This window comes from Pseudorca crassidens, chromosome 8 (genome assembly GCF_039906515.1).
Source record: "Pseudorca crassidens isolate mPseCra1 chromosome 8, mPseCra1.hap1, whole genome shotgun sequence".
NCBI lineage: Eukaryota > Metazoa > Chordata > Mammalia > Artiodactyla > Delphinidae > Pseudorca > Pseudorca crassidens.
Genome location: NC_090303.1, coordinates 4,802,013 through 4,824,479, shown reverse-complemented (window position 1 = coordinate 4,824,479; position 22,467 = coordinate 4,802,013). Strand labels below are relative to the sequence as shown.

Here is a 22,467-nt window from a genome sequence, read left to right as displayed (position 1 = left end):
TCCCTTTGGGGGGTCCCCGCGGGCAGAGCCCCACCGAGCCCCGAGCCTTCCTCTGCCACCTGCAAGGGCTCTCCGGGGGTGGGGGGTGGGGTTGGAAGGCAGTGGAGACTCGGCCCCGGCCCCCAGCCCTGTCGCTGACTTGCCCGGTTCCCGCCCGCGTTCCAGTCTGGTCATCCCGCACCCGGCACGGCACCCCGCCCCACCGTCCGCTCTACCTTCCCCCCAAAAGGAAGGGGAACAGGTTCCGGGCCCCCGGAGGCGCCTGGGTGCCGCGGTCTCAGGAGGGCTGTGTAGAGGGCACTGTCCTGGAGGTTCTCCTGACCGCTGCTCCCCCGCCCCGGCAGGCTTTTCGGGGCTCCCCTGCACAGGGCACAGGCGGGGCGGGCCGGGCCCGCGTCAGGGACCCCAGCATCGGAGTATAGTCGGGGCTCCCTTCCCGGCTGGCGTGGTCTTGCCCCTGCCCAAACTTTCGCAGGGTCTGTTTTCCATCCCCACACCTCGCGTGTGTGGATTGCATGTCACGTTCACATTTTACTCGCAGAAAGAGTGACTTCCTTTATACAAGAAAAACAAGCCTGCTCTTTAACCGGATCCTGAGGCGGAATTTGAACCTTGCACGACCCCACGGGGCCTGGCGGCCGCTGCGCTGCAACGTTGCGCGCTCTGCTTGCGGCTGCCTTGCTTCTCCGCGGGGCGCACCCAGGACCTGCGAACTGTCTTACTGGGCCTGGAGCAAATGTGTGATGAGTCCTGCAAATGGAATGAGTGCCTGGGGTGGGCCCTGCACCTGCTTACCGAAGGGGCCCACGTTCCCCTCTAGCAACTGGTCTCCAGCGAGGCAGCTTTGGGGACAACTAATCTCATTTCTTTGCAGTGTATCCCACTGACTCATCCTGCCCGCGTGTGCCCATAGGCCGCGGTGCTGCCCAAGTGCGCAAAAGGTTTTCAAAAACTGGCTTTTTTTTTTTTTAACTCTCCCTTTAATGCCAGGAAAAAGTGAGCCAGGTTAGCAAATCAAATAATCCTGAGGCTAAGGAATGTTAAAAAGAACTTTTTTCTTTTGCGGGGCGCTTAGTGGTTATGTAATTACGTTTGAATAAATAAATCTCCTGCAAAGAAAATACACATGGGAAATCCTTTTTCATGGCAGGGGTCATTGCAAAATGACTTAGAGAAATGTGAAACAGAATTGCCTCTAAACCTGCCGTCTTTGGAGCTTTTTAAATGAGCCTGTTTAAGGAGACGGAATCGTTTTTTGGCAAAACTACCTTAGAAATATATTTGAAGCAGAGAACATTTAAGAGGCCAGTGAAACGGTATCCAAAAACTATCTGTGAGATCCTTTAAAGGAATCTGATTGTAGAAGTGAAACGGGGAGCCCTAAGAATTGGGCCCTCTTTCCAGGCTGGTACTGTGTAAGCAAGAGGGCAGTCACCCTGGGTCTGGTTCACAGTGCTTTGCAGAGTTCTGGTTGGCCTTCATGTCCAAGTCCCCCAGGGAGACTAAGGACTTTTGCTGTGGATATGGTAACAAAAGTGAGATTGTTATTATTGATGCATTTGGTTCTGTCCCCACACTCACATCCAGAACCTCTGATCTGCTTGTTTGAACATCTTTGTCCGAGAAATGTAGACATAGTGCTTTTAAGTCTATTATTCCCAATTACTGTATCATTTGTCATTTGTTTTAGTATATTTTAGTGAAGTCAAGCAATATCAACGTGCTTAAAATCAGAGGAAAGAAATGGTCTTGGGTTTTTTTGAATGTTTTATATGATTTAGGTGTATCGGTTGCTTACCAGAAAGGAAAGACACAGATGTGAAAATTTTGGCTTTGGTACATTATTGGTGGTAGTCAGCTTCTGTTGGTTCTTCACCGAAATTACAGTCTCGTCTCTCTGACTGGTTCCTATGTTGCCTGAGAATAAGGCAGTGCTTGCCACATACTCCGGGGAATTTGTTTTTCTCTGATACTGCCATGATTGGTTATCCAATCCCACTTTCGGTAAGTTATCACTTCTCTGCACGATAGCAGATAACTGATGTAACGAATTTGTTGTCGTCCACTGAAACTGGCACTTTTCCTTGTAATGGGCTGGATGCGGGACAATGAATTAAGGAGATTTCACATTATAAAATACGGTGTATGACAGCCCTTCTTGAGGATTACTGAAGGGCCAGAGGACTTAGTGAATGTAAACTCACCCATCGTATGTCTGCCTAAATTATTAATGCAGAGTTATTTGTTATCTTTGTTGAGAACACAAGTATACATTTTAGTTAGATTGAAGTTATAGGTTTTTACTAGTAATTTCATTAAAATCATAACTTAAGATGAACTTAAAACTGTCTGGGGAAAGTATTCTTTTAGGAAAGAAGACATGCAAAAACTAACAGACTTGATGTGACGTTTTAGGAATTTCAGAGCTCAGTTGAGGTATAATAATGGATGGAATATTCTAGAATGCAAGGAAAGGTAAATTACCTTTGGATGAGGTTCTAAAATATCTTTAAGTCCATTTAAGACAAAGTTTATTGGCTTACTTTTAGTTTGAGTATGTGTAAGATCCATCCCAGTAGTTGGTGATGGACACGGGGTTAACTGTCCCACTGGACCCTATATGAATAAGAGACAGGACATTGGTGAGTTTGGTAGGATACTGGTTAATTTTTTTTTTTCTATGGCGGAAACACGTATTTCTGTAGAATAAAATAGTCTCCAGTGACATGAAATGTCTAAACAGCTGGTGCCTTTGACCATTGACTGCATTCAGGCAGTGTGCTGATATAAAAATCAGTGAAGTTTTCTAGTCAGTCTCATCAAAAAGTGTGCTTCCTGGAGACATAGATGGTAATCCTTTTTCTGCATAAATTCATCTTTATTTAATCAAGTTATTAGAACAAGAATTTTTTTTTTTTTTTTTTTTTTTTTTGCGGTACGCGGGCCTCTCACTGTTGTGGCCTCTCCCGTTGCGGAGCACAGGCTCCGGACGCGCAGGCTCAGCGGCCATGGCTCACGGGCCCAGCCGCTCCGCGGCATATGGGATCTTCCTGGATCGGGGCACGAACCCGTGTCCCCTGCATCGGCAGGCGGACTCAACCACTGCGCCACCAGGGAAGCCCAAGAAATAAATTTTAAAATATTAATTCAAGTGGGTAACTTGAGCGTCTTGAGTCCTTTCAACACCCAACGTAGCGTTCAGTATAGGAGGCCGCTACTCCCGACCGTAAACTTGGGTGGCCAACTCAGCATTTCCTGCCTCACCTCTCACGAGCATACAGAGATAATAAAATATTAACAGGTGTGCCCCATAATAACAGGTTTAAGCTTCTAGGCCTTTTCTTTTTTTTTTTAAGGTTTCTAGACTTTTGGCCAATGTGTTAGAAAATGTATTTACATCCTTAAAAATGACAGTGTGTCTAATTATTGGCTTCATTAAACTTTTCCCATTTAATCTGAGCTGTATTTTTTAGATGTTATGTTGGCAGTTCATTTAAGAATGTCAAAGTTATTGTTTGATATAAAGTGGAAAGGAAGCCTAGGAATTTTATTCTTTTGTAATTGTAGTTTTTCTTAAAATTTTCTTGACACGTAAGAGGAGTTGGACATTTCCCTGTTACAATAGCAAATAATCTCAGAGAACTGTAAGTATTTCTCAGTGGTTGTATAATGAAGGTGAAGCTAATATACGATTAAATTTGCTGTAATGACGTTTGTACTGTGCTGGGTTCTCGTGACTCTGGGCGCGGCGGCCTGCAGCCCCTCCTCTCTCCCTCCCTGCCTGACTTTTCTGGCGCCAGCAGAGTGGATTATTATTGGGTAGGTGCAGGCAAGTGACACCCCCACGTGCATGCAGGTCTGGGTCCAGTGGCCGCTTTAATTTGGGACCTGGGAAGTGAAGTAATTTCTGAACACCCGAGAATGCTTCCATAATTATTAAGAAAACAGTGATTATAGGCTGTCTGCACAGCAAGGAGCAGTTTAGGTTTCTAGGCCTTTTGTGCTTTGTTATTAAATTTATCATTAAATTTACATTTTTAATTGACCATCAGTTTTAAAAAGTGAGCCGAGATATTTGACACCAAAGTAATGTTTAGACTGAGGATGTGCAAATTTAAAACATAGGAGCAGTTGGTTGTGATTTGGACTTGAACTAAATAAAAACATTTAGTGGAGAGGTCGTGTATTTATTTTGTGCTTCCCGCACCCCTTTATTCTCTCCCCATCCGCATATAATTGTGGGGTCTGTGGATTGTACGTTTCGGGTAATTTTAGTTGTACATTTTTTTCAGTTGCTTTATACTATAACAGAATATAGATTTGATATTTCCTGATCCACTGAAGGCTTTTATATATCTTCATCTTTGCATTTTTTTCATGATTAAAGCTATTTAATTTTGATGTATGTTATTGACGTAGTGATAATCTGCCTTTTTACTCTTTCATGGTTTCCTTTTAAGCGAATTTTAAATCTCTCCCCTACCCCCCACCACTTTATACCTTTGCTTCCACTTTCACCTTGTCCTGCAGTGTTCACTGTTCAGGACCACTTGCTGGCTTTCAGCCCCTGAGTTGACGGCCGCGTCTTTTATCACTTTTCCTTCATGTTCCCATAGTTCCTTATTTTTTACCTGTCTCTTCCAGTCGTAGTATTCAACTTTTTTTCTGACTTATATCAGTACTTTATATGGTTTCATTTGCTTTTATACACAGCTAACGATGGTAATTGTTTTCAAGACCGAATGTGTTTATTCTGAAGTAGACTTTGCTGCGTCCTCTGGTGGGTCTCCGGCAGCATCTGCGTTTCCTCCCGTCCGTCTCAGGGATGGTCCCCCGCTTCAGAAATGAGGACGCTCACTTCCCCGGCTGGGGGCACACTGCAGCCTTGAGGGCTTTCACAGGCTTCCATCTGTCCCCTAACTAGGCGCTGAGCTGTTGCTTGCCAGGACCGTGTCTTCTACAGGTCAAGTTCAATGAGAATAAATTGCACAGCCAAAATCATTTCTATTTAAAAATTAAAGGAAAAGCTTTTCAAGCAACGGCTAAGATGTATTTTATTGAGGTACATTTGATGAGACAGGTTCCCAGACCACAAACACTTTCTCACAAACCCTGTTGTAGATCCAATCCCCACCTCTGCCAAACCACATGTTACCTTTTTAAGAGACACTGATTGCTTTAGAAAGATCATTGAAGTCCTTATCCTTTTTGAAAAAAACTGACACAAATTCCCAGAGTTGAGCCAGATAGACCAGGAGTCCTGGTTCATCGCTCTCCCCCTTCCTTCTCACTGTGTTGTCCAAGATCTCAGACGAGGAACCGTTGTCTTAGGGACACTCTCCCCTCCCTCCAGACGAGGGCAGCAGGCTGTCTTTCTCCCTGGACACACGTGGACACACGTGGACATGCTCGCACCCCGACTGGGCCAGATGGGTATCTCCCTAATCTAGAATGCCTTGTACCTGGTCATTAATCCTGTTTGACTTTCTCCTATCAAAGGCAGACAGGCAGGCTTGGTGGAAGGGAAACGGGCTCAGGAATAAGAAGACTTGGGTCCCGGTGTCCGTTGTGCAGGATTAAACTGACCTTCTGAGCCGAGCCTGCTGGCCTGTCCTGGGGTGACTCCTGCCTGTTTCCCAGCCCGGTGCCGTCCCACGAAATTCTGTGAGGGTTAATGATGCTCTGTATCTGTGTCCAGTCCAGGAGCCACTGAGCACTTGAAATGTGGAGCTGAATTTTTCACTTTCTTCAATTTTCATTCATTTAAATGTCAACAGCCAGGTGTGGCCAGTGGCGCCCTAGAGGGCATGCAGTTCCAGTCTCTTCTGTTTTCCCTGCCCCCTTATCCCTCCCGAACCAGACTGTGCCCTGCTTTCTCAGACTTTCTCTCTCCCCGAGGCCCGTGGGCTTTTCTTCTCCTTTCCTAGGTGGTTGCTGCCCCCTCACCCAGCTGCAGCTGGGGACTCCATCGAAGGCCCTCGAGACCCCCTCCTCCAGTCTCGGATGAGAGCCCTGACCTTCGCCTCCTGTGGCAGTGGTGATTCCCTGTAGGAAACCCTCATGTGGGTTTCCATTTACTCGTCTCTGACCGTCTGACTTACGAGCTCCTGGGGGGCAGGGATGCTACCTGGTGATAAATTGTGTCATAACTTTGTGGCACAGGACACGATGCACAGCTGCAGTTCTGTAAATGAGCCCTGCTTCCCCGCGATTCGTGGAGGGTATTGGATAAGATGAGCTCAAGGCTCACATGAGATCTAAAATCATAGGATCAGAAGTGTTCCCAGAAATTATAGACGCTTCTTTTGTCAAAACTGACTTTTTAAAAACTGGCTGCTTCATCTTGCTTTTGCCGGACTGTAGGACAACAGAAAGGTCAGTTGTTACTACACCATTCAGCCCGATCCACTCCGACTGGGCTTGCCAGCTGTGCCACCCTGCCTCTGCAGACTTGAGATGTGTTGGACGTCTGATTTTGTGGAACTAGAGTGACAGTATTAGACGATGCAAAGTGATGGTGGCTGAGAGAGGAGATGAAAGTCTGTGGAAGTCCTGCTGTGGTCTGAATGTCTGTGTCCCTCCCAATTGAACATGTTGAATTCCTAACCTCCAAGGTGGTGATATTAGGAGGTGGGCTTCTGGGGTGGGGCCCTCATAATTGGGATTAGGATTAGTGCCCTTATAAAGGACACCCTGAGCGCTCCCTTGGGCCTTACACCGTGTGGAGGTACAGTGAGGAGTCTGCAACCCGGAATAGGGCCCCCCCCGGACCACGCCAGCACCCCGACTTCGGCCTTCCATCCTCCAGAACTGCGAGCAGTACATGACTGTTGCTTAGAAGCCACCCAGCCTGTGGGGTTCTGTCATAGCAGCCCGAACAGGCTAAGACAAGATGCCAAGTCACAGGGGACCTGCTTCTCCCTGTCTGGGGCCTCTTCCGGGGCCATCTGCCCCAACCCAGCCTGAGGTGGGGGAAGGAAGGGGACGTGCCCTTTACTTTAAGGTGCCCTTTCCCTTCGCTTATGTCTGTTGACCCAGTCTTTGTTTTTATCGTTGTAAAATTTACATGATATAGCATTTACCATTGGTACAGCTCAGTGGCATTAAGTCCATTCACACTGTTGTGCAGGTGTCACCACCTCCAGCTCCACGATTTTTTTCTGCCCGAACCGAAACTCTGTATCCATTAAACACTCACTGTCCACCCCCTTCCCCCAGCTCCTGGCGCCCACCATCCTACTTTCTGTCTCCGTGGATTTGACTCCTCTAGGGACCTCATATAGGTGGACTCATACAGTATTTCTCTTTCTGTAACTGGCCTATGTAACCTAGAAGAATGTCCTCAAGGTTCATCCATGTGGTAGCAGGTGTCGGAATTTCCTTCCTTTTTAAGGCTGAAAGTGTAATCACAGCATTTGTCAGTGGTCACTTTGGCCTCCACCACTGGCTGCTCCTCTGGACGTGAGACTGCAGATACCCGTCTCTGCTTTGACTCCCTCCCCCATATCCTCCCAGGAGTGGGATTGCTGGACTGTAGACAGTTCTGTGTTTAACTTTTCGGGAATTGCCGTCCTGCTTTACACAACAGCTGCGCCGTGTGGCATTCCCACCAGCAGCACCCAGGAGCTCCTGTTTCCAGCATGCTGTCCGCTGGCTGTGTCCTCATCACCTGGTCCTTTACAGTCTTGGAGGAAGAGGGGACGGGACCAGGGAGCTTCCCGGCATCGTTGCTAGTGTGCTCGAGCCTCTGACTCTCTGTGGGGCGTGGGGGGAGCTGAGGTGAAAGTGGGCAGACCAGGCAGGTGTCCCTGCTTCTCCCCCTCCTCCAGGGTCCTGGGAGACCCCCAGTTTCTTCAGACTGGGGGCCCCTGGCGGCTCCTGGGCCTCTGCTGGAAACGTGGCCTTAGTTTGCTCTGAGCATCCCTCACAGCCGTGGTGCAGGGTTTCCTCCACAGTGTGGCTGTGGGTCTGTGACAGCACCTGCTGGGCAGCTGGCATCTCTGGATGGCAGTGACACCACCCCCAGGGCCTTCCAGGAGAGCCCCATGCACCAGCCTGGCCCTGACCCCATGGCTTCATTTGGAACAGATCAGGGCACCAACAGTTTGCTTTTTACGATGTCTCTGTTCCTGTTACGGGTGCCTGCCCACTGTGTCTTGTTCAGAATGGGCACCAGCCTGAAGGGGGGGGTGGGGGAGGCAGGAGGATTTCCAAGCCTGGGCCCCCGGGGTGGCCGTAGCAAGAGAATCAGCGTTCCCGCCTGGGAAGTTGGGTGGGTTGGGAAAGGGATGGCAGACAGGACGAGGAACCCCTGCAAAGCTTTTGTCTCAGCATCTGTGCTCCATTCGGCCTTCAGCTCAGGGAGTGGACCAGACGTGCTGACCCTTCGGTTACGTGGAAGCGGCTTGAATGATTAAATGCTTAGGTAGCAAACTGAGTTAGGAGACTTGGGAAGACGGGCTGTGAGCGCGAGTGCGTGTGCACGCGCGCGTGTGTGTGCAGGTGGCGGGGACGTGATGTTTAAGCGCACTCCCAGCCCTGGGCACAGTAGCAGGCTCCCAAATCAGCTTCTGGCAGTTCTTGCAAACCTGATGTTTAGGGAGTTGAATTTAAAAATAGCTCAGGTGGGAGTGATAATACAGCAAAAGTGTAGACTTGTGTTCCCGTGGCCAATTCCTGAGACTTCAAACAGTGATCGTTGTGTTGGCTGGAGCCCTATTAATTAAGAGCAAAATCCACTAATGTTCAATAAACAAGCCATTAGGTTGGAAAGAGACTGATTCACTGTGGCCAGAATCTAGACATTTGCCACTGAGAGTAGCTCCTGCCAGAACTCCCCACCCGTCTGCCCGCCCGTCTGTCTTGCTGCCTATAATTATCCCATGGAGCTGGCTTGAAAACTTTCTCCCTCTGATGCTGTGTCTAAACCCCTTCTTACATCTCAGTGGTTAACAGTGTCTGGACAGCATCACACGCAGGAGGAGTGGTCTGCAGACCTGCCAGTGGATTTAAAAAGTGGTGGTTGCCAAGGGGGAGGGGGGTGGGGGAGGGAAGGATTGGGAGGTTGAGGTGAGCAGATACAAACGATTATATATAGGATGGATAAACAACAAGGTCCTACTGTAGAGCACAGGGAACTGCATTCAATATCCTGTGATAAACCATCATGGAAAAGAATATGAAAAAGAATGTGTATATATATATGTATAACTGAGTCACTTTGCTGTACAGCAGAAATGAACACAACATTGAAAATCAACTATACTTCAATAAAAAAAAAAAAAGCTTTTAAAGAGAGGTGTTCCTGGGGGTCATGAAGCTGAGTGTCTTTCGTGCCCTACCCGCCCTACATCACCCCCCTGCCCTCCCCCACCACTTCTCAGGTGCCGATGCCTGGTTTCCATGCAGTGACCCACAGATGCAAAGTGTGTCCCGAACGAGGTTAGGGGGGGAATTTTACCACATTCACAAAAGTAATGAAAACTAGTTTGGGAACGAGATGAATTTAAATTGAAAAAGATTTCAGTGTAAAGTATTTCCTTGTTATTCATCAATTCTTTTTTCACTGACCATCATGTTTCACGTTTTTGGAATGCTGCCTTTGGGGTTGGACATTTTTCTCGAAGGAGGAGACAGAAATGCTTTTCGCGAGGACCTGCCTCATTTCAGCCTTTTAGTCATCCGTGATACTAATGTTTTCCAGCTGACGGGACAGGCGTCACCAGCCCTGCCCCAGGAGGCTGGACCCCCATCGGTGCTCCAAAGTTGGTGGATGTAATTCTCTCTACAGCTTATGGGTGAGATTGTCACATGGCTGAAGACTCCAGGCTGGTGTCCTGCCCCTCACCCTGAGGTCACCCACCACACAGAGTAGAGGCCTGGGACATAGCTTCCAGAGTCCCGTTGGCTAAAGCTACCATCTGGTTTACGCAGGTGATGCCCCCGGACTGTTTCCGAACCACCTGCGTTTCTCAAGGGCATTTTTCTGAAGACACGGTCCGCTTGTCAGCATCCGAGTGGCTTCTGGCTTGTGTGTGGGACCCATGATGTTACCCACCTGATGGCAGCGGTGTTGCTAGGTCTCCAGATGTGCAACCCCGAGTCGCCCGGGTGGGGTGTTGTTTTGGGAGAGGTAGGTGGGGTGGGATCCCAGCTCTTGTGGAGCACAGACAACGTGTTTGTGAATTAACGTGACGCCTCGAATGCAGACTTCTCCCCCAGCAGGACATTCTGCCGATCCTGGCTTAGGAATTCATAGGCGTTTCAGCGCCTCCCTGGGCCCAGGGTGTTGACTCAGCTCACTGCGTCTTGTGCCCGTAGGTTTTGGGAAAGCGCAGGGCTCTGCCCTGCCCCACAGACGGGCTGCCCTCAAAGTAGAAGCTGCGCAGACTCAGACTCACAGGGCTGGGGGTGTGATTTTCTGTGGGCGGCCTTGGCCGGACCGTGGGTCACGCTGTGAGTGCCACAGTAAGCCTGGCAGCTTTCACCGCCCACCTCCTGCAGGTGGGTGGGCGTCAGAGATGGGGGCTCCTGGGGTTAACGTCCCCCGTCTCTGGCCTCCCGGCACGGAGGAGCTAGGAGGCAGGATATTCCGGGTGGTCCTCAGGGCAGCGCTGTTGCTGCTGTGTCCTGCAGCTGGCGCCAAGGGGCCTCACAGGTGGAAAGGGGCGCCATCATCATCAGGTGGAATTGATTGAGCGCCCACCTGGGGGCACCTTAGTGTCGTGAAGGTCCCTGTACAGGTGCTCGTAGCCCCCCAGGGTCTGTGCCAGCCCATCATTCCCCGGTGTGTTTTCTTCTTCTTTTTAAGCTTGTTTTTAGTCACACTCACGAAAATAACTTATCATGCTTTATGAAGCTTTACTTAACCTGTGTGGAATCCTTTCCATCTGTCAGTTACAACTGATAAATGACACATCTGGAGTTGGAAGAATATGTCTTTTCTCTCTTTATTTTCACTGTCGGTCAGTGGAAAACATTGCTTTTTAGACAAGACATCTGAATGGCAACCCCAGGGGGAAATTATATGTTTGGAATGTTTTCTTGCTGTTTACTTCTCATTTTCTGAGTTGAAAATGATAGGTATTCGTATGTCAGCATTTAGACTTTACCTGGCAAGATTAATGGGAAGTAATGGATGACTTGTTTTTAAACTGGGCTGGTTTTAATAATACACTCGTGTGCGGGAGGGGTGCACACTTCATTCTCATAACATTGTTATATAGGTAGGGAGTGTTTTTTTTTTTTAATCGAAGTATAGTTGATTTACAATGTTGTGTTAGTTTCAGGTGTACAGCAAAGTGATTCAGTTATACATATACATATTTTTTTCAGATTCTTTTCCCTTATAGGTTATTATAAAATATTGAGTAGAGTTCCCTGTGCTATCCGGTGGGTCTTTGTTTTTTCCATATTTTATATATAATAGTGTGTGTATGTTAATCCCATACTCCTAATTTAACCCTCCCCACCACTTCCCCTAGGGTAACCCTAAGTTTGTTTTCTGTGTCTGTGGGTCTCATTTTGTTTTGCAAATAAGTTCATTTGCATCTTGTTTTTTTTTTTTTTAGTTTCCGCATATAAACGATATCATGACATTTGTCTTTGTCTGACTTACTTCACTTAGCATGATAATCTCTAGGTCCATCCACATTGCTGCAAATGGCATTATTTCATTCTTTTTTATGGCTGAGTAATATTCCATTGTATATATGTACCACATCTTCTTTATCCATTCCTCTGTTGATGGACATTTAAGTTGCTTCCATGTCCTGGCTATTGTAAATAGTGCTGCAATGAACACTGAGGTGCATGTATCTTTTCGAATTAGAGTTTTCTCCAAATACATGTCCCGGAGTGGGATTGCTGGATCATATGTTAGCTCTATTTTTAATTTTTTAAGGAATCTCCAGACTGTTTTCCATAGTGGCTGCACCAATTTACATTCCCACCAACAGTGCAGGACAGTTCCCTTTTTTCCACGCCCTCTCCAGCATTTATTATATGTAGACTAGGTAGGGAGTGTTTTTATAATGCTGAATAGGCATTGGCATGGAAACATGTTTTCATTTATTTTCTACGTGCAGAAGTGATATATCATTGGGAGAAAAAGCTTTGCACCAGGTTTCACTTACATCCCTTTTCTTTTGTCCAAGTGTGGTAGTGACCACCTGTTGCTCTGCAGGAGGTCCTGATGTTGCAGGCTGGGGATTTTGAGGGAGGAGCAAGTGGTTTGCTGCTGTCTGGTCACCTCCATGATGAGGGTGTGGATGTAAAGAATGGCAGGTGGGACAACAAGGTCTTCAACTGCACCCTCTTGGTGCCACTCGGACCTGGGCACCCCTTCATCCTTGCTCTTGTCCTGACTGATGTGGAGATGGTGGAGCAGCCCGTGATCGGATTGGGGTCTCCCGACTGTTGGTCCAGTGAAGGATTTTGGAGGAGGTCTTTGCTCCAAACCTAAGCTGTGTCCAGCATCATTGCATGACATTCTTTACCCATTAAAGAGAATATAAAATAAATAGTCTAGGTTCAGCGTGGAACACAGTCAGCGATGTCTCACATGTGTTTGATCAGCTGCTCTGCAGACTCCTCTCTGCAGAGAGGAGGAAATCACCATAGGATGATTTCCTGCAAAACATATGTTTGGAAACGAGGTAAAATACTGAGCAAGTCTGTAGATCCACTGGGGAAGGTGTCGGGAAATGAAGACACTTGGCTGATTCAAACGGAAAAACCCAGAGGATTTACACATTCCCCGGTAGAGTCAGATTCCGTAGACAATCTAAATTCTGATACGTCTGTCTATGTTTGTCACAGGAAACATCTCAGAGCTTGGTCAACCGCCACTCCAAGCTCATTAGCTTGAGATAAATAGGTGTTCAACAATATTTGTTGTTTTGACAAACTTCCTCTTGACTCTCTTTTTTTGCTACAGGAAAGTAGTGGTAATTGGGAGGTCAAACCGGCCTCTGTGTCTGCTGCTTCTCCAGCCCGGGGTGAGGGGGCTGCCCCACCACCACCTCCCACAGCCCACTGGGCCCTCACTGTGTACACAAAAGCAGATGTGCACCTTGACCTCCCTGTTGGGTTTGGATGATGGCCTTTCCAGCCCACGTTCAGCCGCATGTCCTGTCTCCAGATTCTATAAAAGGGCATAAAAAGTTTTTGCATCTCTTCTCCCTGCAAGTGAACGTAAAAGCCTGAACCTGAAATTATGGTCCATTGTGTTAACTGTGTAATGAGGCTTGGGAAAACATCCACTGATGACTATAGTTTCAAACACGCTCGTTTGTGAAGTACAGGGTTGTATCACAGCAGTGGAAACAATAGCTTATTTCGAAGAATGCAGCCTCTGAGTGGTGTATTGTTGTCATAGGTTCGGCACCGCGTTGGGAGCATCGAGCCAATGATTAGGCACATGCCAGAAAATGAGTCACCGTGATGGCCTCAGCTGTCTGTGACCCCCTCTGACAGCCGCGCTCTGGCTCCTGTGTCAGGTCTTCACTTAAAATAGTAGTAAAAGCAGTAGCAGCAGTTCATGACCAGTGAACTGGAGTGAAAATGAACTCAGTTAGGTTCCTAGTTTTGAAAGCACGGTGATCACCAGAATTGGGGCTCTTCAGGAAAAAAAAAAATGGTCTTCTCATTTCGCATTAGCAGTAGAACATCTTGGAGTAGCATTTCTCATCCCAGTTGACGGCTGGAAATCACGGCATCCTTGCTTTATTTAGATAACCCCTCCTTGTTCATTATGCTGGCGGCGAGGCCAGATCTTGGCCTGTCTACGTAGCAAACTGCCCACAATTATTTCATAAACATCTCTGAGCACAGGGAAGAGGACTCAGAGGGGACCAGGCCAAGCCAAGACATTGGAGAGCAGCTAAAACCAACATAAAGGAAGGCCTTGCAGCCCTGACTGTAGGAGGGCCTCTGTTTGAAGCCAGGAGATGAGGAAAAGCTGGTCAGATTTGGAGCTGGGTGGAAAAGTGGATCAAGTGTGTCTGGGTGGTGGAAGATGAGGTCCGTGTGCCAGGGGAGGGGCTGCCAGGAGTGAGTGAGGGGCCCGTTCCCACCCCCATGGGGTTAACTGGCAGGCGGACACACCCTGGAGGATGGAAGGGAACAGAGGATGGCGCGTTGAGGTGCCTGAACCATGGGTTGGGACCACAGTGTGTGGTCTGCAGGGCCAGCCCGGGGGTCTGGACTTCATCTTGAAGAACTGGGGGATCGGTCAAAGGGATTTGAGAAGAAGAGCTCCATCCCCATGGACAGAGCTTCTTCTTAGAAGATTCCACCGAGGCCAGCATGGCAGAGAAGCCAGAGAGGAAAGGGGAGTGTCTGGGAACTGGCTGGGTCAGCCAGAGGGACCATGGACCTGGCCCAGGGACCAGGTTGACCTCACCTCCAGCCCTGTGAGTGGAAAGGAAGGCTTGACTCTGGGTGCCCCGGCTCCGGGTGACGAGGCTCTGAACCCCGAGACCTGGGGCGCCGGACCTGGGCGGAGGCGGCAGAGCTGGGCAGAAAGTCACTCACTCACTCACTCACTCACTCACTCAGATGCTAGTATCGCCTGTGGGTGAGGCTAGAGGGTGGGGGCTGCACGGGGATTGCGACAACGGCTCAGGGAGGGCACGGGCGGTGGGGTGCTTACCAGGCACCGTTTACAGTGCCGCTGTGTGTCACCCCACTTCATCCTTCCAACAGCCCGGAAGAGGGGCTGCTCTTTCCCCTGGTTTTCATGAGGAAGGTGAGACACAGAGAGGTTAAGGAGTGTGACCAGCTAGGTGACATGGGTAACCCAGGGCCAGATGGGTGGCATGGGTAACCCAGATGTGAACCCAGGGACACAGGGCCTAGTGTAGTTCTTTACCCCTCAGTGCATGGTTCAGATATTTGTGGAAAGGTCGCTGTGGGCGCTGAAGAAAGTTCTAGGTCTCAGGGGAAGATGTGGGGCAGTTTTCTAGGAGGTGTGAGCAGCTGGGTGACGTCAGGCCCGCTGAGAAGACGCAGCTGCTTCAGGAGAAAGGGAGCCTTGGCCGAGGGTGGGCTGGAGCCGGGGCCTCTGGGAGAAGGCGAGCACCCATTTCATCCTCGAGGCAGTGGCCCCAGCCTGCATCCCGCATCACACAGGGGGTGGTAACGGGATTCGGGGAGTCAGGCCCAGGCCTGCCGAGCACGTGCTGCTCTGTCTGGCTTAGCATCAGGACCAGGCCAGCGTGTCGGCCATCTGTGCCTCAGGGTCCACGCCTTTAAGTCTGACTCGAAGGCACATATGACACTTGTAATAACAAAGGAAGAAAGAAGCAAGGCCAGTGACCCGGGGTTTGAGGGCCAGAGTTACCTATCCTGTGTCTGCAGCAGGCCTGAGGCCACTGCTCCTCAGAGCGTGTCTGTGGAGCTGTCTGCAGGGAGGGAAGCATGCAGCCAAGATGGCGTCCAGAAGCGTTCACAGCAGTTTGACCTGCTGGGACATCACAGAAGTGGCCTGGCCAAACCTGGCCACAGACCGGCAGCTCTGGTCTGTGGATGTGGTGTGAGGGTGCCTGCAGGCTTTCTGCTGTGCATTGTGTCATTTACCCCTCTCAATAGACACGTGCGTAGGTACCGTTATTGTCATCATTTCGGGGATGAGGACCCTGAATCCCAGACAGGTTAACCTACCTGCTCAGGGTTACAGACCCCAGGCCTGTGGCCAGGAAGCAACGCAATGTCCCCTCCCTGGGCACTTCCGGCTGTGGACATGTCCTGTCATTCTCGGAGCAGTTCTGCCAGCCTCCTGCTGTCCCCACGCCATCACCCCACCATCAGCAGGGCCCAGGCCCATAGGCTGGTGTTCCTTGAGACCCTCCAGCTGGGTTGGAGAGGTACCAGGCATGCTGCTGGCCAGTGCCCCCTGGAACCTGGGCCCATGGGCAGGGGGGTTATTCCTCCTGCACCCAGTTGGAAACTTGCGACCTTAGGAAGAAAGAGAGAGAGGAGAAAATCAGCAAAATCTGAGTTCCTGTAATTCTCATTGACTTACCTCTTTCCTGCCTCACCGCATTGTCAAGGCTAGGGATTTGCAGAAGTTCTCTGGAATATAGGACTTTCTTAACTGCCAACTCTGCCCCCGCCCCAGGCAGCCAGGCTCCTGGCTCAATCAGTAGGTTTTGAAGGAGCTCCCAGGTGGCTGAGGTGTCCAATCCTGGGTAAAGATTATCCGTCCCTTCATCCATCGCATTGTTCATCCTCCCGTCCAGTGTGAAAGTGAATGGCCTGAATAAAGACACTGTTTCAAGCTCTCAAGGAGCTAAAGTTTTGTTTAGTCTGAAAGAACCACATACATTAGCACGATTAGCACAATTGTTCTAATTGTTGTTACATAATTTCCTCTTCAGAGGCCTTTCTGTCTACGTTTCAATACACTTCACATGGTTTAACCCAGTTGCCTTGGAAAACGCCACTCAGGCCCAGATTGCAGGCAAGCACTCCTGCTATACTTAGCCTCTAGCTGTGAGTCATCGGTAACATCGCAACCTGGAAGTGGTTATAAAGCCTTCACAAGCATCCCCCATGAAACAGAAGGCTCTAAAACCCTTGCGGGGTCACTTATCTGGTTGTTTTCCTGCAGAATTACTTGTCTTGAAACATAAATTGTTGATCAAAAAAGACATGAAATATTTAAATGGCGTAAAAAGATTCTTTGGTACAAAACCCAAAACGAAGTAAAGACAAGCTTCATTTAAAAAACGTTTTTCATCAAACATCTTTTTCATCAAACATCTTCCAGCATCTTAGGACAAACTCTTGTTTTTCTGGTCGACTGAAGAAAAACGTAAGACCTAAAAGTTGTGTGTTATGTTTTATTCGGGGATCTTACTGAGGACTATAGCCCAGGAGATAGCCTCTCAGTTCGCTCTGAGGAGCTGCTCCAGAGAAGCCAGGATATATTGGAGCTTTGGCTGGAAAAAAAACATGTAGTCAAACGTCAACAGACTAATGCTAATCACAAAATCCAGACGTCTCAAGTTAATGATTTTAGTGTTTTTCCATGTATGGGAAGATGCAAGAGTTTGGGCTCATTGAAATTATTCCTTAGATTCACATCTTTACTATCTAGGAGCCAGTATCTTGTTTTTCTCCATCCTGAATCCCCTCAGGGTGGACCATGGGGGCTGCTGCAGTGGCCTGATCCCTGTGGAACTGGAATGGCAGACAACGTTCCCTGCCCACATACTGGGTGAGAATCATACATGTATGATCTACTCTGCTAAGTTTGTGTTCTGTTACCCTCCCTACGATGGGTGTTTAAAATGAAATGGTCCATTTTTACTGATATAGGACTTTTTTTTTTTTTTTTTTTTTGTGGTACGCGGGCCTCTCCTGTTGCGGAGCACAGGCTCCGGACGCGCAGGCTCAGCGGCCATGGCTCACGGGCCCAGCCACTCCGCCGCATGTGGGATCTTCCCGGACCGGGGCACGAACCCGTGTCCCCTGCATCGGCAGGCGGACTCTCAACCACTGTGCCACCAGGGAAGCCCTATAGGACCCTTTTAAAGATTTATTCATTTAATCAGCTGTGATTTTCTAAGAACAAGAATTCATGAAAACTCATTCATCCGTGGGCTGGCCTCTTGGGTGTGGACAGTTTGTCCCTGACCTGACAGAGCCCACGGAGTAGAAGGAAGGACAGGCCTCTAAATGAGTCATGATGACAAACTCTATGACAGGGGTGTGTATGTACAGAGTGCTGCAGGAACACCCAGAAAAGAAGGAGCAATTAGTCCCGCTTGTAGGGCGGGGCAGAGATCAGGCAGGTTTATTTTTATGAAAGGCCTTCTCAGAAAATGGTTCTGCTGAAGCAGTTCTTAAATATAACACGCCTCTAGACGCCTCAGCAGCCAGGAGGGAGGAGCTGTAAATATCACACCAAGATTAGTTCAGGTAAATAGACACCCAGAGTTTTATTCAATGGGGAGTTCTCTGTTCCTCATGATCAAAAAGGAGGATAAAGAGGGGTGGAGAAGTGCAGACATCTGGGAGGCTGTCAGGACCGGACACTATTCAGAAGAGTCAACACCAGAGTCCAGGATATCAGTTTGAACTGCAAATTACCTGGCTCTGGTGGCAGCTCTTGGACACGTCGTCCGAGCGGCCCTGCAGGAAGCGCGTGGCACGTGGTAGCCGAGGAGGACCCCGACTTGAGGACCCCGGGAGCGTGCAGGCACCTTGCCACCAAGCTGTCATGTTTGTTTTTCTGGGTGGGCCCTGACCTTGCACAGAAACCCCCGGCAGTCACGTGGTGACAGGGCAGGCCTGCGTCAGCGCTGCCTGCGAGGGCGGGCGCTCATCAGAGTATTTCTCCGGTCCCATTTACTTGGGGCTGTTATTTTTTTTAAAAGGGACAATTTTGATAACTTTAATTGAATAAGGGATACAGGTGAAACTTAATTCTACAGAAACTGAGCACAGACCACGTGCAAGGACAGTGCTAGGTCTGCAGGGGATATAAGAGTATGCATATATCCTGGGCTAGTAAGATCAAATACAGAAAAGATAGCAAACCTTTATTTAGACAAAGTTAGGACTAAGGTAGATCCTCACTGATGGAAAACGTAGGCAAATTGCTCCAGGTGGAGGAGGTGTATTTTATATGCTGAGAACAGTGTCCTGACCTCAGACCCTGAACTCAGCAGGGAGTAACTAGCGCTGGAGCCGGTGGCCTCTGGACCTCAGTTACGCATTATCTCACTCACGCTCTTCTTCTCAGTATTTTGAAGACGAGGTTCGTTTTTGGGGATTTATTCTTTTCTCCTCTGTGTGGTTGAGAAGGTGTACTGAATTTTATAACTACCGGTTGACGTATATTTATGTACAGTCAACTGCACGTAATTAAAGCATATGGTTTGATGAATTTTGGTATATGTTTACACCCTGGAAAACCATCACCACACTCCAGATGCAGGGTTTTTCTTTCACTTTCAAAAGTTTCCTTCTGCCTCTTTGCAACCCATCTCTCCCTCTACCCGTACCTGGTCGGCTTTCTGTCACTATAGGTTAGTTTCCATTTTCTAGAATCTTCTTTACATGGAACTGGGTGGAACATACTCTTTTTTGTCTAGTTTTTCCACTCAGCATAATGGTTTTGATGTTCATTTATATCTTGGTATTTCTGTGGTTTGTTCCTCTGTTGACAGGACGGTTGTTTCCACTTATTAATTTACAACAATTTGCATGTCCGTTCTCCTGTTGATGGACATTTGGGTTGTTTCCAAGTTTTGGCCACTACAGATAAAGCTGCTGTGAGCACTCATTTATGGTCTTGGTGTGGACATAGGTCCCTTTTCTGTTGAGTAACAACCTAGGGGTGGAACGGCTGGGTGGAGTGGTAGGTGTGTGGTTACCATTTAAGAAGCCCCCAGCTGTTTTCCAAGCTGCTGAACTGTTCTGCGCTCCACCCGCAGTGGAGGAGAATTACAGTCGCTGGGTCCGTCTTCAGTTTTCACTGTTCTGGTGTGTGCGAAGTTCATTAAATTTTAAATGTAAATTTTTTCCTGGGAGCATCAAATGTGTTAGCAGCTATTTCTTCAGTAATTGTCTTAACTCAGCGGGAAATGGAATCCGTCCAGCCAGGATCACTAGCCTCACCTGCAGGGGTGCCCTGGGCCTGGGGTACGAGGCATCCCTGTGGGGTCCAGGCCCTCTTTACGGGGGTGCAGGTGGAGTGGCTTGCAGGGAGTGTGACTAGTTGGCCCTGAGCAAACCACAGGGTGCCGGGAAGTAGCTGAATAATGCTTTCCCAGCTTCTGATTCAGCAGTGTTTTCACATGATCATCATTCCTTTTTAAATAGTATCCACCTTAAAAATAGAAAAAGAGAGGGCTTCCCTGGTGGCACAGCGGTTGAGAGTCCGCCTGCCGATGCAGGGGATGCGGGTTCGTGCCCCGGTCCGGGAAGATCCCACATGCCGCGGAGTGGCTGGGCCCGTGAGCCATGGCCGCTGAGCCTGCGCGTCCGGAGCCTGTGCTCCGCGACGGGAGAGGCCACAACAGTAGGAGGCCTGCGTACCGCAAAAAAAAAAAAAGAAAAAAAGAAAAAGAGAATTTTAGACTAGATCACTTTTCAGGGGACTGCTCTACATTCAGTAATGAACAGCAATCGATTTGAAGATTCAGCTAATTCCATTCAGTGGATGACTTGGAATGACAAAAATGGAGTATTTCTCCTTTTAAAAAATTTGATGGCAGAATTCAAACATACATAAAAGCAGAGAACAGCATAATGGGTGGGCGCAGGGGGCGGGCCCTACGCAGGTGCCCATTTGTGCCCATTATCGTGCGTTAAAAACTTTAAACTTCTGTATTATTTGGCTCTATTGTTTTATGGGCAAAGCCCTCACTTTCGTTTGCAAATCCTTCTGCGGGCATCACTGACTAATAGACAGGGTGACTTGTTCATGCCCATTATCTCATTATCATGTCTAACAAAACCAACAGTAATTCCCTACTAGCAGTGAACTTCCTGTCCTTACTTCAACTGCCCAGATTGTCTTCAAGGTAACTTGGAACAGTTACAAAAGGGACTCTTAAGCTGAACCTACTGGTTAGGACAACAGGTCAAACAAAGAGTTCGGCTGCAACTGTGTTCATTCTAGCTCATTTCCCCTGGTTCCTTCACGGCAGCATCTTCCTGTCCTTCCTGCCTCTTCTTGTCCCTCCAGCTCCCTCTGTGCGTGTCAGGGTCCCAGCCTCGCAGCTTTCATCAGGGGGTATGTGCTGTGTGCCCACCTGTGCAGGTGAGGGACCCCGGCCTGGCAGAGAGCAGCAAGGGGTGATGGAGCATGTGCTCCAGGGCGCATGGAAGGGAGGCCAGGTGTTCACATGGACGGAGGGGTGCGGGACGGCTGAACGGGAGCTGCCAGGCATCTTCGGGGAAGTGTGGTCTGGCATTTGGTGTTATCATTTGAATCATTAATCTGAGAGATTGGGGGGAAGCTGAGGTTGCCAGGGAAGAAGTAGTAGGGACGGCTGCACACCCAGGGCTGTGACATCTGACCCGTCACCTCGGAGTTTTAGAAAAGGTGACGCCCATGCTTCCAGGATTTGGGGTGCGCTGGCTGCTGGGCTGAGGCAGGCTGGGAGGACAAGCACAGGTCACTCTGTGACTGACCCAGGCACGGTTTTCTCCAGATGACGGCCCGAGCTGGGCCCTCTCGGGTTTCAGGGAACCTCTGCCGGGAAGGACTCTGGCCATCAATCTGTCTGCTTTTTTTTTTTTTTTGCGGTACGCGGGCCTCTCACCGTTGTGGCCTCTCCCGTTGCAGAGCACAGGCTCCGGACGCGCAGGCCCAGCGGCCATGGCTCACGGGCCCAGCCGCTCCGCGGCATGTGGGATCCTCCCGGACCGGGGCATGAACCCACGTCCCCTGCATCGGCGGACGGGCTCTCAACCACTGCGCCACCAGGGAAGCCCAATCCGTCTGCCTTGCCTGTCGCTTCACAACCCACGTTCCCCATCGACTAACAACCAAGAAAGGTCAGTGAGCCGTGCTGGTGGCCCTTGGTGTCCTGGCATGACTCGGAGTAGGGCACTGGCCAGTGCCACCACCGCTCCTGGATGCCGTGTGCGATCCCGTCGGGTCTGCTCAGTTGCAGGAGTTGGCCTGGCACAAATGCTGCCCCTCTGGTTCGGCTTGAAAACGTGGTCCGTCCCGGTTCCAGCTGCTGCTCGCTGGGACGATCACTTCCTCGCACTTTCTACGGTTGCTCTGACCATCTTCCTGCCCTGCCATGTGCGTTTCCTCTGTGTCCCATCAGTTTCCCTGCAGCCTTGGCCTAGGGCCTGTATGCAGGAAGGTTAATGAAAACAGAAAGAGAAAACCAGGCCAGGGAATGCAGAGGGGGGCAGGGGATGCCAGCCATGAAAGCAAGTCTACGTGCAGTGAGGGGGCACGGGCTTTGTCTTTGTGTTTCTGACAAGCTGGGCAGAAAAGGAAGCCCTGATTGCCATAGTTCTCATCACTGAAAGGAAGACAAGCTCTGCTCCTCAGAGGAGCCATCATTTTTCCTGGCACCGAGAGATCATTAATTACTCGCAGGGGTTAGTTGTGGTCACTGCTGCCCACCTACCTTTTGTGGCTTGCCGGAGATGCTCGCTTCTACCTGACACATGTTGTTAGCACACCTACTGTGTGTGGAGTGTGAGGTCAGCTGCTGGCAGAGTGGAGGAGCCTGTCATGGAGCTGGGTCACTGTGGTTGCCTTGTTGTGGGTACCACGTTCCAGGCACGCGCTGACGGGGCTGTGTCTGTTCGCCTGGGAGGCCATGGGTAGGAAATGGACGATCGGCCGTTCCGTGCCAGGGGACAGCGGATGGCAGGAGCGAGGCACGGAGGTGTCCGAGAGCACGGCCTGTTTCTGGAAGGACGAGCTGGTTCTCCAGGGAGGAAGGATGGTGGGCTTCGTGCTGCCCATTAGAGCCCGTCCAT

General features: G+C 49.5%; 1 protein-coding gene across 10 annotated transcripts in view; it reads left to right on the top strand.

Moving 5' to 3' along the window:
- Window positions 1-22,467, top strand: part of COBL (cordon-bleu WH2 repeat protein) — a 263,034-nt gene that overhangs the window by 1,482 nt on the left and 239,085 nt on the right. For 3 of the 10 annotated variants that reach the window (XM_067745681.1, XM_067745674.1, XM_067745673.1), the window contains exon 1: window positions 21,341-21,516. The exons of 3 other annotated variants lie outside the window; for them this stretch is intronic. In XM_067745681.1, coding sequence (XP_067601782.1) covers window positions 21,392-21,516 — 125 coding nt within the window. In that variant the 5' untranslated portion in view covers window positions 21,341-21,391. Of the gene's footprint in view, window positions 1-21,330; window positions 21,517-22,467 lie in introns of those variants that run through there. 4 more of the 10 variants (XM_067745671.1, XM_067745669.1, XM_067745670.1 and 1 more) reach the window with 3 other exon arrangements.